Source organism: Corvus moneduloides, chromosome 7 (assembly GCF_009650955.1).
Source record: "Corvus moneduloides isolate bCorMon1 chromosome 7, bCorMon1.pri, whole genome shotgun sequence".
Lineage (NCBI taxonomy): Eukaryota > Metazoa > Chordata > Aves > Passeriformes > Corvidae > Corvus > Corvus moneduloides.
This window is the reverse complement of record NC_045482.1, coordinates 16,001,478-16,019,450: the sequence shown is the minus strand read 5'-3', so window position 1 is coordinate 16,019,450 and position 17,973 is coordinate 16,001,478. Positions and strand designations below refer to the sequence as shown.

The 17,973-nt window shown below is 34.6% G+C and overlaps 1 protein-coding gene across 4 annotated transcripts in view; it reads right to left on the bottom strand.

The window, feature by feature from the left end:
- The window catches only part of CCDC141 (coiled-coil domain containing 141), a 71,442-nt gene that overhangs the window by 9,420 nt on the left and 44,049 nt on the right, over positions 1-17,973 (bottom strand). For 2 of the 4 annotated variants that reach the window (XM_032115186.1, XM_032115184.1), the window contains exons 18-25: positions 17,635-17,784; positions 11,196-11,336; positions 10,200-10,394; positions 8,640-8,823; positions 7,318-7,427; positions 4,938-5,042; positions 4,238-4,321; positions 550-1,433 (exon numbers count right to left, since the gene is read on the bottom strand). In XM_032115186.1, coding sequence (XP_031971077.1) covers positions 550-1,433; positions 4,238-4,321; positions 4,938-5,042; positions 7,318-7,427; positions 8,640-8,823; positions 10,200-10,394; positions 11,196-11,336; positions 17,635-17,784 — 1,853 coding nt within the window. The remainder of the gene's footprint in view (positions 1-549; positions 1,434-4,237; positions 4,322-4,937; positions 5,043-7,317; positions 7,428-8,639; positions 8,824-10,199; positions 10,395-11,195; positions 11,337-17,634; positions 17,785-17,973) is intronic. The other 2 variants (XM_032115187.1, XM_032115188.1) reach the window with 2 other exon arrangements.

Genomic DNA, 17,973 nt, shown 5'->3' with positions numbered 1-17,973 from the left:
ATATGATATAAACTGATTCTGTTAGTGTAGATATTTAGGTGGGTTTTTTTAACCTGTAACCTGCCTTGGTTTTCATAACTGACTTTCACATATGTGTAACTGTGTCCTCATCTATATGTAGTGACTGTATAAATATTTCAGTGTGCATGCATATCTATGTGTCTGTCCATACATAGTGCCCAGAGCCTGGGAAAATGCAGGTGAATTTATTTATGGTAAATCTGAAGCATGCAATTATTTTAAGAAGGCATTGAACAAGTAGAATGCCATATTCCAGAATATGAAAACTATATGACGCTTTTCCTTAAAAAACCTTGGGGTATGTTTGCAGTAGTTTGATACTACCATTCATAAAATTTGGTACAGAGAGATTATTTCAAGTTGGTTAATTGTCGAAAACAATTCTGAAGGTGGAAATCAGGCAGAAGTGTGGAGTAGAAAGGATACAAGCCATTTATTCTAGCCTACAGATTAATTGATTTGGTTGTAAGAGGTTCATGGTGGCTCACTTATAGGTACATTTACTACTTCTCATTGTAAGCTACCCACCATGTCAGTGTAGGCTCTGGGAATCCCGTTACTTCTACTTCCAAAGTTACCGGAGAGCCTTCCATGACGGTTTTGTTAGACAGAAGCTGGGAGAAGTTAGGCGCCTGTCCAGTTAGGCTGGCCATGCTGTTCTTTTCTGAAGAACTTTTAATCTCTTCTCGGGTAACCATCTGCCTCTGACAGCTTCTGGTGGCGTCTGATTGAAACACGAAACCTGAGAACGGATCAGGCAAAGCATGTAGCCTGTCCTGGGGTTTAGTACAGTTACTTAAGGCATGCAATTGTTCTTGTGTTTCTGACATGCTTTTATGAAGTTCAAGGTGTTGTAAATGTGTTTTGCACACTTCACTCATCATGCTTTGCACTGGTTTGGCTTTTATAGGGCAGGAAGCAGTGCTAGTTTCAGATATTCCTTGTGAGCTGCAAGTCAAAGGAGATACTGCTCTGACTTTTGGACCAGAATCTGTTAAAGAGAGACAAAAATTTTCGAAGTGATCTGATGGGCTTTCCATTCTATTATTTGTAGCATCAGCAAAAGCAGAATTTGTTAAGAGGTCAGATGCTTCCATCAGTTTTATCATACTAGTGGTTTTCTGCATTTGCAAGCTATAGGAACTGACATGCAGACTATGAGAACTACAACAGCACTGCTCTTCTAGCTCTGTTTCAGAATGTAAGAGGTTGGATTCTGGTGTCTCAGAAAGCGGTGGCAAAGAGATATCATCAGGTGATATACACTCATATTCATCTCCGGAGGGTGTGTCTTGTGCCAGGAATTCAGTCTGTAAACTATCCTCTTTGGCTGAAGATGACAGCTCTGTATCCTGTGAAACAAGATCCTCACCAGCTGGAACGGCTGAAATATCAGCCAATATACTCCTCTCCTCCAATCAGGAGGGGAAAGAAGAGAGAAGAAAGAAGGAAAAAAAAAGACAAAGAGTTATCATTCAATACATCCCTTGTCATGCAGAATGTAGCAACAGTATTTCTTCTAATTAATCTTGATGTATTCTGAGAAGCAGAAATAAATGGAAGAAAGGATAATTTTTCAGAAAATGTTGCAGCAGCTTGCTGGAACTTCAAACTGTTCAAACAGATTTTAGAAGATATTATTAAAACTATGTATAAGCATTTATTATAACAGTAACAATGAAACAAAAAGTACCTTTCTACAAACAAAGGGCAACCTGTGGATTTCCTGTAGGTTCTGTTTATGTGAGCATTTGCAAGGGGAAGGTGGAGGAGGAGTAGGTGGCCTAATTACATTTTAATGGAACACAGTTACATAGCGACAAAAATATATTAACATCCAACTTGTTGGTTCTTTGAGAAAAAAGAGTTGTCAGTCATGCTCAAGAGTTAAATAATTAAACCAACACCTCTATAACATTTTCCAAGCATTTTATATTTCTTTCTTTTTTTTTTTTTTTATTTTGACAGCTATTCCAAGATCCTGCCAAATATTAAAAGAAAAGAAATGTAAAAATTATTTTTATGTTAACTTGGATCCAGGAAAAAAAAAATCCCTCTCATCATGTTTCAAAGAGAATTGGGTGAGGCATAAACGCATTAGTTTTAATCACAAAGCTTCAAAGACGTTATGTGCTTTGTTAATTACTTCTCTGCCTCTTGATTTTTATATGAATGTAATCACATATTCAGATTGATGTCAGTTGTTCAAAGGCTCTCAGCAAAGGTGTGCATAATGTTTTCTTAAGCTACCCTCTCATTGCTGAGTTCTGTACACAAATATGTAATCTACTAAGCAATGTTTCTATCACCTATGAACTGCCCACTCACATAAATTGGGTGATACACTGAATGTCATTGCTTTCCAAAACAGGTCTCTTTGGCAGTATCCAGTACAAGAGTGTGGTGGTATATTTATTTTGGTTTTCTTTTTGCTTTACTGATCTAAATATGATCTAATAATTAGTACAAAAAATTTTTAAAAAATTATAAGAAATAGAACCTCATATGTGCCCTGGTCCTCTAGACATGTTAATATATGTAATAGTTTTAATATAGATGCTTTTCCAAGTTATTGCATTTGTTATTTCAAAGCAATGTGATTCATGCCAGATCTATGAAATAATGACTGGAAGGAGGTTGGGGCTTTACAGTGTCTATTTTACTAAACAATTCAATTTAGTTGTAAGATGAAGTTCAAGCTTCCCACAAGCATCCCCTGATGAACTCTGACCCTTGAAGAGATGGGAAAAGACCCTGGGGAAAATGCTGTGGAAAAGAATGGCAGGTGAGCTGTGAGTGAGCAAGCTGCCAGATAGGCTTTGGCAGCATGGGACCAAAAAAGCAGGAGGATCAATGTACCATAAGAAGGTCTAGCACACTTTTAAGAAGGTTATATTTGAAGCAAATTAATATTGCAAAAGCAGCTTGCAGAAGTACAGACAAACTCAGAGATTTTGGCCCACTATACAAGGTTCTAGTGAGAAGAACTTGCCGCCTCTTTAAGTGAAGTATGGAGTGATGAAAAGGGTAGAGGCATCGTAGTTGCCACAATTCTCATATGATATTTGCGGTTTCGCATACCCTTGACTTCTCTCCTTGGCAGCTGAGGCTCAGTCTGATGAGGACTGACAAAGCTGTGGCTTAGCAAAATAGAGCTATGGACATCTGCTGAGGTGATTCTCCTGAGGGACACTCTTTGGAACAGTCACAAAATTTTGAGTGAAATCTGGGCTGCAAGTCAATACTGAAACTCCCACTGACTTGGAATGGAGGTAAGAAAATTAATTAGGTTTAATTTTGGCTCATCAGATTACAGGACATTTTGTATTGAACTGAAGGGAATGGTATTATTAGCTGAATTTCTAGAAAACATCACTGTTTAATATCTTGTAGTATTTTTCTATGTTAGCAGCTTGCAAAATGGAATTTTTAGGTCTTTAAATCTATTACAAATGGATCCTACGTTCCTAAGCACTTAAATATATTACCACCCACTCCAATTTATCACTTTTTTACGTAGCAAATGATCTACATTTACATCCAGGATCCAAAGACTTCAAAATATTCTTTAATGTAAAGTAATTTATCCCATGAAATATAGCTCTGGCTTTGCTTTGCCTGTATTTCTAAGACTTCATTCGTTCATTGATGATTTGGAAACTTTCATATTCCTTTATTGTATATCCATGAATGAAACATATTTGTCTGTTTGGATTTTTATCATTCTAAACGCATACTCAGTCTTCCCATATCTAATCTCCTTTTGTGCATTGTTCTCAACATGTATGCAATCACTAATTTGGATTATTTATGATCTCTGATGCAGAGAATTTTGGCAACTGAAATGGAACTTAAGTGTTTTGAGATGAGGATAAAGACGATTATTTGATGGTGAGTTCTGTTATTTCTTCTATAGTGTCATAACAATGTTACAGCTAATTATCTTTGACATGATGTCTTAGTGAACTGCTGACAGATGTAGTTGTGTTCATCATTGTTGCTCTGTTTCCTGTTATTCACACTGTTGTTAAACTGAATCAATGTGCTTGTTTTGTCAGGTTTTTGGTAATACTGTAAATGAGAATATAAGCAAAGCATATCAGTATAACAGTCCTCACTTTTTAGACACAGCAAACTAAGGAGTAGAATTCCCTTGAGAGTACACAATGATGCCCATCAATCTGATTAAATGTAAATTAATATGAACAACACATACTTGTTTAGTGCCTGTAGGAGACAGAGTATTGCTTCTTTTCTCAGCAATGCTTTCTGAATTTGCAAGCAATTCACCTGATGCCATCTGAAAGAAAAATGTTTTAAAATTCCACTTTTTTCGTCATTAAGACTTTAATGATTCAACAAATAATCATGATTTTCACCCTTATTTAGTGCAAATTCTGAGCCATGAGGTTTCTCTCATAGAATATTACTTATAAATCAAATACTTTCATAACTTGTATCTAGGCATCATAGGAACTCTAGGGCTTTGGGAATAGTAACAACAGTCTCCACTATTACTTCTTATATTCCCTTAAGTTTTATTTTTAAAGGAGAGAGCAGAATGTACTCTTTTTTCAGGAAGGCGGAATGGTCACAAAGAGGACCTCTACATTAATAGGACCAAAGGAAAATCAGTAAAAGGTTAAGAAAGGAATACTATTTCAGAAAAGAAAAGGAGATATACAGGCATGTAAAAAATGCTAAAAAATAAAAATTCATGAGGAAGAGTATGTGGATTGGATAGAAGGAAAAGGGCTAACTGAAAATAACTGAAAAACAATCAACCAAGATTACACTGATAACACCCATCCCAATGGAGGCTCTAAGACTGAAAAGCAAAGAACTTTTTAGCAATACACAAAGCCTTTTTAGAAACAGAGTTCTAGTTATTAAAAAATGCAAATAACTGAACTAACCTGCTGCTTTTGCTCCACTTCTTTGTCTTTAGCAGTCTCACATGCTTCTTGACCTTTTCTTTCCTCTTTTTTAACAGTAATCAACTCTTCAGAAAATCCAACTTTCTGCCATGTGAAGAGAAAATTAAGTTTATAAATAATAGAAGGTAGCAATTGTTAGCTACACACTGACTTATGCTCTGTACAACGGAGTAAAAACCAAACTGAAATCTTATCTAAAATCTGTCATCAGCACAGGTGTTAATTGCTTATGGGAAAAAAAATGCAGCAAAACCCGATTAATTCATTCTCGGACAAGCAATGACAACATTTTCCAAAGCGGATGGGATCTTTTCTGAGGCAGGGAAACTATAGAAGACTACAGTTCTTCAGTATATAAGACTGAAGAATTCCAGTGGCTAGTCAAGAATCTGAGGAATATTAACCAATTTGTACACAGGCTCAGCAAGGAGGAATAAAGGATTAAGAAAGTAACATAGTTATGAGAAAAAAAGAGAATAAACCACAAATTCAGAAAAATATCAGGATTTCAGGAAAACAGTTCTAGAGAGGAAAGAAACATCTGTGAGTCTCTATAATCAAATTTTTCTAAAAGGTGGAAAGGGAAGAACGTGATCTAAGCATAAAACATAGCATAACAGAAACCTGGACAACCATAATGTATTTTATGAAGACTTGATAAATCCTTCAAAACAGTCGTGGAAGAATCCCACAGGTTTCAAAGAACATAACAGTGGCATGAGATAAAGAAAGCCAAAAGCTTTATAGTTACAGTTTTGTGTCTTTCACATCTTTAGCTGCCCAGCCAAAAGTTACAGTCTTAAACAAGTTTCTCATAAGAAAGTGTTGCATTATTAATCTTCCATTCTAGCATTAAACAAGTGAAAAATTCCATGTAATTTTTTCAATCAGTTTTTTTACCTAGGAAGGAAAAATAGTCTTTAATTTTGCACTTGAAAGAATCAAAGTTTTTTCTGGCATTCAGCAGCAATGTAAAATTAGGAAAGGTTATGCAATACATTTCCACTTAATTTGTCATGCCTTAAAAATGACATGAAATGAAACTCAATTTATAGTCATGGCATTCCATACAGATGGCACATGTCTGTTTAGATAGTTTGCTGAATTATTTATTCTTCATAAGATTGAATATAGTCTGGAAATGTTCAATAAGAATATTAGGTTTTAAATCTCAGAATAGTGCATATTGTAAAAAAAAAAAAAACCAACCCAAAACAACTTTCCTTTTAATAAAGTTGCAGAATTGTTGTGCAAGAAATTCAATGATTTTATGGAAATTAGTCAAAATAAGGTAGTAAAAATAGTTTGAAATTCCATTTGTCTTGAAAAGATCATACAATGTTGAGCTAGCAGAAAAGATGAAAGGTTCAAGCCCTGTTCTGACAGAACCTGGGAGTACTGTCCTGCACACAATAGTGTTTATGTGATACATGGACAGGGAGGAGAACATAGAAAAACCAAATAGGCATTTATGTTGAGGTTTCTATATGGTCACAGTGCAAGACAAAGCCTTCTTTCCATTCACATAATGACCTTTGGAATTCATTTATATTTTTGGCATCTCTTACAGCTTTTAAGTGTATTAATGCATAATTTGAGTGTTTGTCAACTTTATAGTATAATTCCATCAAAGAAAAGTGAAACAGCATTCAGTATCAACAAAAGTAGGATATTTAAGCATCTTAATTTTACCACCTTCTCAGAAGAATTAACTCATCAGCTGCTGCTGCATGCAGGAGATTTTTCATATATTACTTAGAGAATGGAGAGGGGTCAGTAGACAGTCTTCATTATCTACCTCTATCACCTGTCTTCCATAATTCCTCCTCAGTTAATATGTTATATTGAATTACACCTACAGCAGTTTATCAGAACATGAAACTAAAAATGCTGTTGTCTTTAATATTTATGTAAAAGCAAGGCTTTTCTACCTCAAATTACTTTAGTTTTAACACAACTTGGTTTTCAGGATGTCTTTTCCAAGAGGAGCCAAGTGAGGTTGTTTGGCATTTTGTAGATCTAGCAGTTGCCTATTACAATATCAAAGGAAGAAGAATTATGAAAAAAAAATTGTCTAGATACTCAAAGAAAATTTGACAATTTCTCCTAAACATTGCTTGAAAGGAGTAACAGTTCCGAAAAAAGCAAAGAAAAAGAAACTTAGAAGAAATATTTAGTACCCAAAACAAGTATGTCTTCATTGATTCATTACAATCATTACCTAAGGTAACAGAAAAGTGAACAATTAAGAAGTATTTCACACTACCATAGATGATCCTCAGTTAAAAGCACTGATTCAGTCACTAAGCATGATAAATCAATGTAGATGCAATACATTCTCCAGTTTAAAAAAAAATACCTTTATCTCCTTAAGTTCTCTCAGAGCTCCACACAAGCCATCAACAGAATTCATGATTTCTTTGTACTTTAATAGAGTTTTTTCAACATACTTCTTTCCTTCTTCAATACCTACAAAGACAAAACAGCATGAATGTAGAACAAAATGCCTCAAACATACATGCAACAATCAGTGTAATTTGTAACCCCAAGGTACTACAATAATCATATTTTTTCTGTGTTTTGTTTTGCTGGAGGAATTCTCTGATTCACAGTAATATGCTTTCTCACATCTTAGTAGCTTACTTGAGATGAGTCCTCATAGTTTCTGCAGGTCTTCTCTCTGGTTAGTAGTACTACTTTAAAAAAAGCTGACCTCGTCAAGTGTCCCCTAAACTAGTTGCCACATTATGCAACTAGGAGGCACTTAGATCCCTGTTACAAGAAACACAAAACAAAGGCAGGATGCAGAAGCTTTTTCTCATGTAATGACTTAACACCACGCAACTTTCTCATGGTGTTCCTAATCAGCTGTTTTCAAAAATCCATTCTGTCCTCTCCTTGCCTGCAGATAGGAATGTTTAAAATATTGAGAAGTCTTAAAAAAATAAAAAAAGAGAAAGAAGAAAAAAGAAGTGATCTGTGCTCTCTAAATAGTCTTTCCAGCACTAAATTAAGAAGAATTTAAAAGCCCAGTTTGAATCTTGAAATTTTTTCAGCTTTACTACTTGAATTGATAGGCTACACTAAATCCCCACACATTTGGACAAAATAACTTCAAAATGCACATAAAAAACTAAAAGTGGGGAAAAGGAAAAAAGGAAAATATGAAGTTTTTTGACTTTGTGGTTTTTTGGTCAGCAATGTTCCAAATCACTACAATTGCAAACACAGTATCTAAATAGCAGTCTACATTATTTGCTAATAAAAATTTGGCAAACAAATCCTACCAGTTATTCACAGTGTGAAGGTGAAAAATAAATTCAGCATTATAATATCCTCTGTCTTGCCTGTTATGAGAGAGCTTACCTGTTATGAGAGAGCTTAAGCCATGAAGTCTTAACTCCAAGCTCATGAATATTACAAGGACATTTTTATTTCAAGGTGAACTCAGGCTGTATACAGAAAACTAAGTAAATGCCAGACTGCTGAGTACTTTCATATTCTTGTTTTTTGTAAATATTTGTTCTGAAATCCTTCACCTCTTCAAAACAATACTTTAAAACATTAATTTTTTTAAATTCATCTGCTTTTTTCTTCAATGAACAAACCAAGGAATCTGCTTACTTCTGTCCCAAGTTACTGTATTTTGTCCCCACAGTACATTACCAGATATCTCCTCACCATATAACTGTCTAGCAAGATCCATAATCTGCTGAATTTTTTCTTCCTGTTGAGGCACTGTAGGTTCAATAAATTTATTGAATTGCTTATAGAGAGTCTCTATTGCTTCTCTTGTTTTGCATTCTGCAGAGTAGTTGCCAACTCTAATCACTGTTGCGCTCACATCTTCAAACCAAAATTGACACTGAGGGATAAAAAACCTGCATTGTAATGAATCACTGTCTGCAGTTCAAGATGTTGTAGAATAGACTGGATTATTCTTAGACTTTCCATAATCAGTGGCATACAGTATGTCTTAAGTATTCTGACTTAAATTTAACCTGAAAAACACTTGTTAATTACTAATGGTACTTCAAGTATTAATAGCTGTTAAATTTTCATTAAACACTAGTCCCATGCTTGTCTTACAAGCATGGTGAGGTTATTATTTAACGGTTCTGCAAAAACATGTTTTATTTCTGAGTTCTTTCCGCCATGTAAATCAATTGACTAATTTCAAACACTTCATATTATGGCCTCAATTATAGCTGTGTAAGGGCAGAAGGGTTCTTTAAATTTTACATTTTAGCAGAGAGGTGTCAGCAACCACTAAAGTCACCAGGAATATTTCTACTGACAAGAATGGGCTTTAGAACATACCCATAATAAACACCTTTGGTTAAGAATACTCCAAACAGTCTTAAATTTTACCTCTAGGAAATAATCTATTTCTGTTAAATAAGTGGGGAGTTTGAAAATATAAATCTTCAACAAATACTAACAAATTGTTTTGCTAATGGTATATGCAAGAACATATTGATCAGGTCACTGGGCACTGAAAACATCTCTTTAGCAAAACTTTAGTATTGTGATTCATCATTAAGGGAATTTGTCACACACTTAGATCTCTTTGGAGATAAGAGCAATGTTATTTCTAAATATAAACAGTGACGACCAGAATGAGCTTGCCCCACGGCAAGAGCACCAACAAAATACGGCAAGAAGGAAAATACTGTTACAATACTGTTACAAACCTTTTTTCTTTAAAAAAAGACAATGCATGAGACAGTCCTCAGACACATTAAAATAAAGTTATGAAAGTGTCCAATAAGACAGACTGCAGTTCAGAAAAAAAATTATAGATATATTTAACAACTTAGTCTGTTAAAAAAATATTCTTCTGATAAGGAACTGAGTATTTTACATTTCAGTTCATCATTACATAAACCACAGTGGTAACTCATAGTTTGTCAGCTATCAAAGACGACTTCGTGGCACTTTCTGTATTGTCTCAGAGCTTACTTAGAGAAAATGAGCTCATGGGTATGATCACACACATGCTGAATGACTATGAAAGTCATGTGGAGGTGGAGATCCCAGTTGCATGAATATGGTGACGTTGCACATTTATTTCCCCCTGTCACCGCAAATTTAGGAAGAAATAATAAAAAAAAAATTTTTTTTACCAACTTGTTATTTTTGGAAGCTACAGATTAACCTTGAGGCAGTTAAATCACTTTTGTCTATCCCTGTCCTGGCTCATTATTACAGCCACCGTGGAGGTCTCAGGTTTACTAGTACCTCTTTCATCATCTGTTGCAGATGCTCCATGAGATCCAGATTTTGCTTGTAATCTTCCACAACCATGTTAAAATCATTCAGCTGTTTTTGTAAGTCACTGATTGAGCCCAAGAGAACTCTAACTTTAGCATTAGGTTCATTTGCAAAAGGGTCAATGACTTTCTTCTCTAAATTATCCATCTTCTTTTTAAGAATCTGTTTAAAAGACATTGCAATATTAAACACCACAACAAAATGTTTCTATTTTTAGAAGTTTAATATAAAAAGCAGGGGGAAACCATACAAACATATTATTGTCCTTTGTTTTAAAAATTATAAGCTGCTCTTTCAAAAATCAAAGGAAACTGGAGGACCTCTGCAATGCTGACTAAAATCGATATAAATTAAATTTATTAAATGTATAATTGAGCTAATTTTTTCAGTTTAAAAATAAACAAATATCTGCAGTAATAAAACATGGTCATGCATGACTTGCAACTAAAAAGACCATTGAAGGAATATTTTCTGGTGAATGTGAAAAATGGGTGAAGCTAGCAGGGTTCTAAGGTGCAAATGAGCATGATCAACTCCAGGCAATGAATACAGCCAAAGGTTGTAACGAAAAGGTTCATCTTACGTGAAGAAATGAGAAAGACAAGAAAGTAGCTTCATGCCAGAGATGATTATTTTGGGGTTTTTTAAGGAGAAGAAAGACTAGGTCACACGTATTGTGAAGTAATAGAGGCAAGAAGAATAAAAGATTAAACAGAAAAATAATGGTGGATAAAAGGAGTGAAGTCAGGAATTGAGTCAACATAATTTCACTGAAGTAAGTGGAAAAGTAACAGGAATAGAACAGTGAAAAATGTCTCAGGCAATGACAGACAGGAAGGATATAATGATGAGTAAGAGAAGTGCACAATAAATTTTGTGATGTGCCAATCTCCTGCGATGGGCTTGGCATAGGCCGCGTAATTCAACAGGTGAAGCTTTTACTAAGCCTAGAATTTCTATTACCTGTATTTTCTCTGCATATGTATCAACTTGCTGAATCTGTATTCTAAGCACTTTCATATTTCGAGCTTTTTCAGTTTTCTTCATATAGTTAAACTTCAAATTGTTGAATTTCTTTTTGAGATCCTTAAATGATTCTCTGAGCTGTAACAGAGTAAGCACTTTGTTAGTAAAAAATGACACATCACACATCGATTTAGGTTTTTTCAAGAGCTGTTAAATGAACAATTTGAACACTTAAAATTTAATACAGAAATTAGTAATACTAGGCCATCTCATAAAGCATCCTTTGGTCCTCAGAATTTCTTTACAGTAATGGAAACTCGTAATCCTGCTAAATAAGTATTTTTGCTTTCTGGATGCAGAATACTGTTTCCAGAATGACTGGGGCTAAAAAAGGGTTTGGACAAGGGATGAGATCATTGCTCAGACAACCTATGAAAAAAATCTTGTCCAGGATCTTCCACTGATTTTAACTGGAGGTAGGTGCCCTTCACATCCTTCAGTCCATTTAGTAGAAATGGTAGTCATGTAAATGTATACCCATACTTAGTTTCCAAAAAACCAGTTTTACTGGGCCTGGGCAAGTAGATTTGGTTTTATTCATATTACTCTTGTCCTACAATAAAACATTTACTTTATGTCGGGTTGTTTTTTGGTTGGTGTATCGTCCCATTCCCTACCCCTTTTTCAAAAGTCCTGCTTCCTAAAAGAAGTTACGTATGGGCTTAATTTTATACACTCTGCTAGTCCAAGCATCTTAGTACAATCACTCACAGCATACAAAGAGGAATACAGCTCTTTGCAGGATCAAGATGTAGACTGTATGACCACCTGACTTGCAAATAACTATGCTCTGAATATGGCAGCAGAGAGATTGTGCCTAACAGACACAGAAAGCCTCGCCTAACTACTGCTAGTAGACTCGGTACTGTGTGAGAATACTTTTGCCAGTCAGCACTGATGTGGTGCAGCAAGCCCAACATCAGGGAAAATTATTCTTATGATAATATAAATCAAACTCAACTAAGTAGGTCCAATTATGAAGTGTCCATGACTTTGAAGACTTTTCAGATGAACTCATATCAGCTAGCTACTATTAAATCTAGTTACATTAAATTTGTTCTAAAACTCTTTTTTTAATTAGATGGAATATAGCTACACAATATTTTACTATATTTTCTTTAATCTACAGAAAATATTATAAAGAGTCAGAAGGACAGGAATGACACTGATGAAGCTCTAGAAATCTGCAATTTCATTTACATACATATGGATCAGATGCATTCCAATTTACCAGAAAGAGTTTAATACATATCAAAAAGAAGAGTCATATATGATGAACATAAATTTAAACCCAGTGTTTATTTACCATGAGAACTAGTCATAATATAGGGTTGTTATATTCTTTAATTTTTGTTTTCAAGTGATAGTTATGTTTACTTTAATATTGTCTTACATGTGAGCCTTTAATAAACGAGATGTCATTTTTTTTCATTATCAATGTTATATAAATAAGCATATCAAAACCAGTTAGATAAATTATTGTTAAAGGGCTATGAAATTTTTAAGCATAGTTTTCTTTATATTTTTTCCCTGAAAGCTATGCAACCAATTTTACTTACAACTTTTAAAAGTCCTTTCAGATATTACTGTTACTTTTTAATTTCTTTAAGCAAGAGATACAAGAATCAGACAAGTAAAGAACCTACTTAAAATCGGTACTATTTTAATTACCTTGCAATTCCATGATCATATTTTCAAGTTATTTGTAATTAATTCATAACATTTGAAATGGAAGACTATAAAAATGACCAAAATATTGATTTTAAGAATTTTAAAACCTTTACATCAACAATATTTTGCTTTTAGGATAGTATAATAATAGTAATAATAATAATAATAATAATAATAATAAATTAATTATGTAAACTTATATTTATTTAAAGACACTGATGTAAAGGAATGCAGAAGTTCTAACGCTTTAGGATATGTTACTCCAGACACGTAGATGAAAAGAACTTACTTAATTATTGTTAACAAGTTCATGTCACATCCACAATTTGATATTTAAATATGTATATGAGGATTTTTTAATATTAAAAATTCCTACAGACTTAGCCCTGCCCCCCTCCTCCTTCCTGCCAAAGAATCCGGGGAGTAATGAAGGCTTATTTTGCAGCTACTGTTATTGGAACTGCTAAAAATCAATCATTATTATTATTATATACTAAAGTTAATCCATCAAGGGATATATTTTTCATTTTCATTTCATGTAGTGGGATGTTGCTGCATTATTTCAGCAGTGAATAAACAGATGGTGCTCACTCAGTGTAATGGAAAGGAAGGGAATTCTATCACTGGCCCCGTGATCTCCAATTAATTTAAGCTCTTTATCCCACCTAAGTACGTGGAATAATAAAGTCTATCTAAAAGCTCTCTGTTAATGTAAACACTTCTGCAGAACAATTTTATTCAGAATACAAGAGTCTTATTTGCTGCTTCAATTTTGTAGGGAACAAAAGATGAACAAGAGTTTTAGTTCATTTTACTAGTTTGTGCTCATGTAGTCTAATAGTGATAATTTATAAGGCCAGAGGCTCTCCCCATAGCAGTATGTGAAATTAGATCTCCTTGTTTCAGATATGATGGCTCATGTGTCAAAGGTCTGCAGCTGCTGTCACTCTTCTCTTTTAGCCTCAGTGGAAAAACCAGATCCAGCTCTGACTTGTACATCAGAGTGCATGTGCACAACTCCTGTTATCATCAGCAATTGCACCAAGCACAATGTATGGCCTCCAATTTTTAGGAATCTAAACATATCTCAGTTTTGCAAGATGAAAGGAGGAATAATAAAGGGATTATGTATCCAAATATGCTTCAGTGACTTCAGCCCACTGCTTTACTGGAACTCTGTACATTGCCTATTGTGTCATAGTCTTTAATCAGGCAACTGTTCCTAACTATAGTTGCCTTGTCATGGGTGGAGAATGATAGTGGAGGAGATGGGTTTAAGTACCGATTGCTTCAGTTTATCGTAGGACCATAAAATAAATGGAAAAACCAAATTTAAAAGATTCTTTAAACATGTTTTTGTTAGCAGTAGCATTCCAGTAAATGTTTGATTCCTGCGGGAGCCACTCTAGAAGGAACTTCAATGTTGTTAATCCCTTACCTTTCCCTTTCTATTCATATACAAAACTTCTAGTAGCAGCAATAATCAAAACACCCCATAAAAGCAGGTTGCTGAAAATAAATTTTCAAAGTGACAAAGATTAAGAAACAGTCAAACAAAAAGTGAAAAGAAAAGGTGCTGGTCAAGTCATTAATGACTACTTTACTCCTGGGGCAACAATCAAAAGAAATTACAAGGTGAGAAATGTGGCTACATATCGGTTCCTACTGACTTGTGAATAAAGATAGCTCATTACCATTTATGGTTAAAATCCATATTTCCAGTCATACCTTTCCATAAATCTATAAGTAATGACATGGTGAAGAAGAAATGAGATGGCTGGGAAAAGCTGTGAACCTACTTCAGGATCTGCTGCAAGTTTTATGCAGACATGCATAATGTTATTTTTAAAGTGATCACCTAAAGAAAAGGCTTTTTCATCGCAAAAGCTATCATGTGTAATTAATTGTGTCGTTTCTAATCCCCTGAAAAGATCCATTATAGCATTACTATGTCCAGCATATTAGAGTACCCGAGGCTGAGCTCACCAACAACTGCAGTGTAACACAGTGGAGGTGCGGCTCTTCAGAGGCTGCTACCCAAACCAGCTAGTGAAGCAAGAAGCCCAAACTGGCAAATTCAGATCCCAAAGATGAGCTCCCCTTATACTTCTCCAAGATGTAGAGGACATAAATACTTATTTTTGCCTTTTCAAATTCTCTCTAAATTAGAGAGGGCACAGAAAAGGCAGGCATTTTACTCTTCTCTCCTCCAAGGCTGTCTCAAAATTCATGCTACAGATTCTTGGCTATAAATTTCAGTATTTGTTTCCTTGTTTCTTATAGAAGCACCAATGTTACAAACAAAGGGAACTTGCTAAGTCCTCTAAGGATCTCTTCAAACACTGAGTCCTAAACACCAAATCCCTAATTCACATGCTGTATTTACACACTTAAATTAATCACATCAAACATAAATAATGTAAGTATTTACAGCAGAATCACAAATATTTTCAGTCAGCTTTAAAGTTTGCTCTGTAAACTGGTAAATCACTACTAAATTATCTGGTTGGCTGTTTGCTATATGACAGCCATGAACAGCTGCTGCTTGCTGCTGGTACATGAAATACTTATTTGCTTAGGCACAGTAGAGAGTAAATAAATTGTTAAGTTCAGACAGATCTGCTACATACTAGCAATATTCAATTCCTGATGATAAAATTGACAGAATTTAAGATACTGAAGGTAATACTCATAGATAGTATTCTTGAGGTATTCTGGTGTCTGGTTTCTTGATCACTGAACAAAATTAGTTATAAATACTTAATGAAAAAAAAAAGCAAGAAAATGGCAGTATATTAATGCATATACAGGTACATTAGCCAAATATTTGTTTAGGAAATACCTTCATCTTCTATGCTATTCTACAATAGAAAAGGAACTTAAAGAAAAAGGTATCCACATGCCAAATTAGTATATTTCTGTTAGTTTATGTTCAAGATTGAGAATTACAGGTTTTAACTTATCAACATTACTTTCCCAACTGAAACAGAAAAAAAAAAAAAAAACCAGAAACAACCAATAGTGAATACTGTAATTGCTATGCAGTTATTTTACAGAGAGGATCCAATAACTACCAGAAGACAAAAGATACATTTTGCTGTATGAGTAACCCACCACTGATGTGACCTTTTATTTACATTTGAGAGACAGAAGATTGGCTTTTCCCTCTACTTTCTGCTTTCCCTTGTAGTCTAACAAGCAACAAAAATAGAAAAATAATTCTTCTTAGAAGGGAGCCATATTCTCTTGCCCTCATTATGTAATCCCAGAACCAAAGGACAGAAACAAAGATTCTTTTATTTAACAGTGTGTCTGAATATGGCCAGCCTTATACAGACTTCCTTTTCTTCAGCAAATTTGAGGGGTTTTCAATAAAAACCTAGAACATTTTATTTCAAACCTCAGATAGTCTGATTCTGCCATGACACTGTGAAGTACAATGGGACTTCTTGTTTAGATACTTCATGCTTCACTCTCTTCTACAGCATGGTTCCCTCTGCCAGAGTGCTTCTCCTAACCTCGTGCTCTTCCTGCTACCTCTTACCATAAGACAAAGAGTTACAGAAGACCAACATGAAACACTCAGCTTGTAACTAGAAGTGTAACTGATATTCAAAGAAACCTTTTTATGAAAATATTTTTTCAATTTCAAATTATCTTTTCGTGAAAACGGATACTTTTCACAAACACACAAAATAATTTTTAAAAGAAAACCCAAACAGTAATTTTCTCATTAAAAATAGTTGGGACAAAAATCTCAGTCACCTCTTCTTTGGTGATTTTCACAAAATATAGTCTGTCTTTACTCAGGTGTAGATTTACCTAGCAAAAGATAAAAATAAGAATATATAACTTTCAGTGTCCTGTATTTTTACCACCTCTGCTTCATGCTACAGGGAACATTAATGTGAAATCTTCCAGCTCAGAATCCAGATTCTGTACTTCACAGATGCAGAGGAATACAATCTACAGAACATCAAGTACAGAGTCCATCAGCTTCTTATTTTAATGGATCACTCTGGGAAAGTTAATTCTTTGAGAGGTTTTTCCTAAACCCATTTTTGCGGAGACATCTAAGGAATGCAACATGCTAATTTGTAGATGCATTTGTATTTGGCCTACCAAGATGTTAAGTTGATAATCATATTAACTGAGGAATTATTCCTAACCTAAGTTCCATAATGCTAAATTCTAGTCTCTTGTGCCAATGAACATTTCCTTTCCTCCTAGCAGTTTTTTAAGCATCATATCTTGTGTTTCTGAAAAACTGTTAGTACTAGCTTATTCTGAACTTTTCATTAAAATATTGAAAGTTCTTTCCAACAGCCTTACAATGGCAATATATATAAATTCTACTTCTGTTTGAAACTTTAGCTTCATAAGAAAAAGGTGTGACGATTCATGTTTCAGATGAAGCTGACTGAGCTGAAGGCCAAAGAAAATACAGCTGCTCTACTTGCAGTCCTCTTGGTACCGTGCAAGCATTTTATTGCCAGTCCAACTGCTTGATAGAATCCTGAACAGCAGAGCCGTGAACCACAGATTACTGTTGCTGCTGCATAGATCCAAGGTTGCTGCTAAAATGAAAGTCTGTTTTTCTGTATACATATGAAGCATTTAGAGAAATGGTAAACAGTAATGTATATTATAGAACACAACAGCTCTTTTAACAGCCATTCAGTGTGTTGGGATTTATCCCATTTACCTCATTTATATCCTCTTGAGTGGTGCAGTGTTGGAAATACTGTGACAGTTCTTCCTCATACTTATCAGCTCTGGAGCTCCAGTTTATGCTATCACACTCAAATCTAGCAAGTTCTTGCTTCAGATTCTTTACAGAAACATTCAAGCAATTCTAATGAGGAAAGAGACAAAGAAATTTATCAGTCTCGGGAAATGTATTGATTTAACCAATCCAGAATGAAAATCATTGAGGCAGAACATGCACAGTCAGCCACAATGGGCTAGAGTAAACTATTAAATCTTCACAAGAAGGACAGCAAGGACATAGCAGTTTCAGTCACTGGTAATCTGGGGAGTAGTT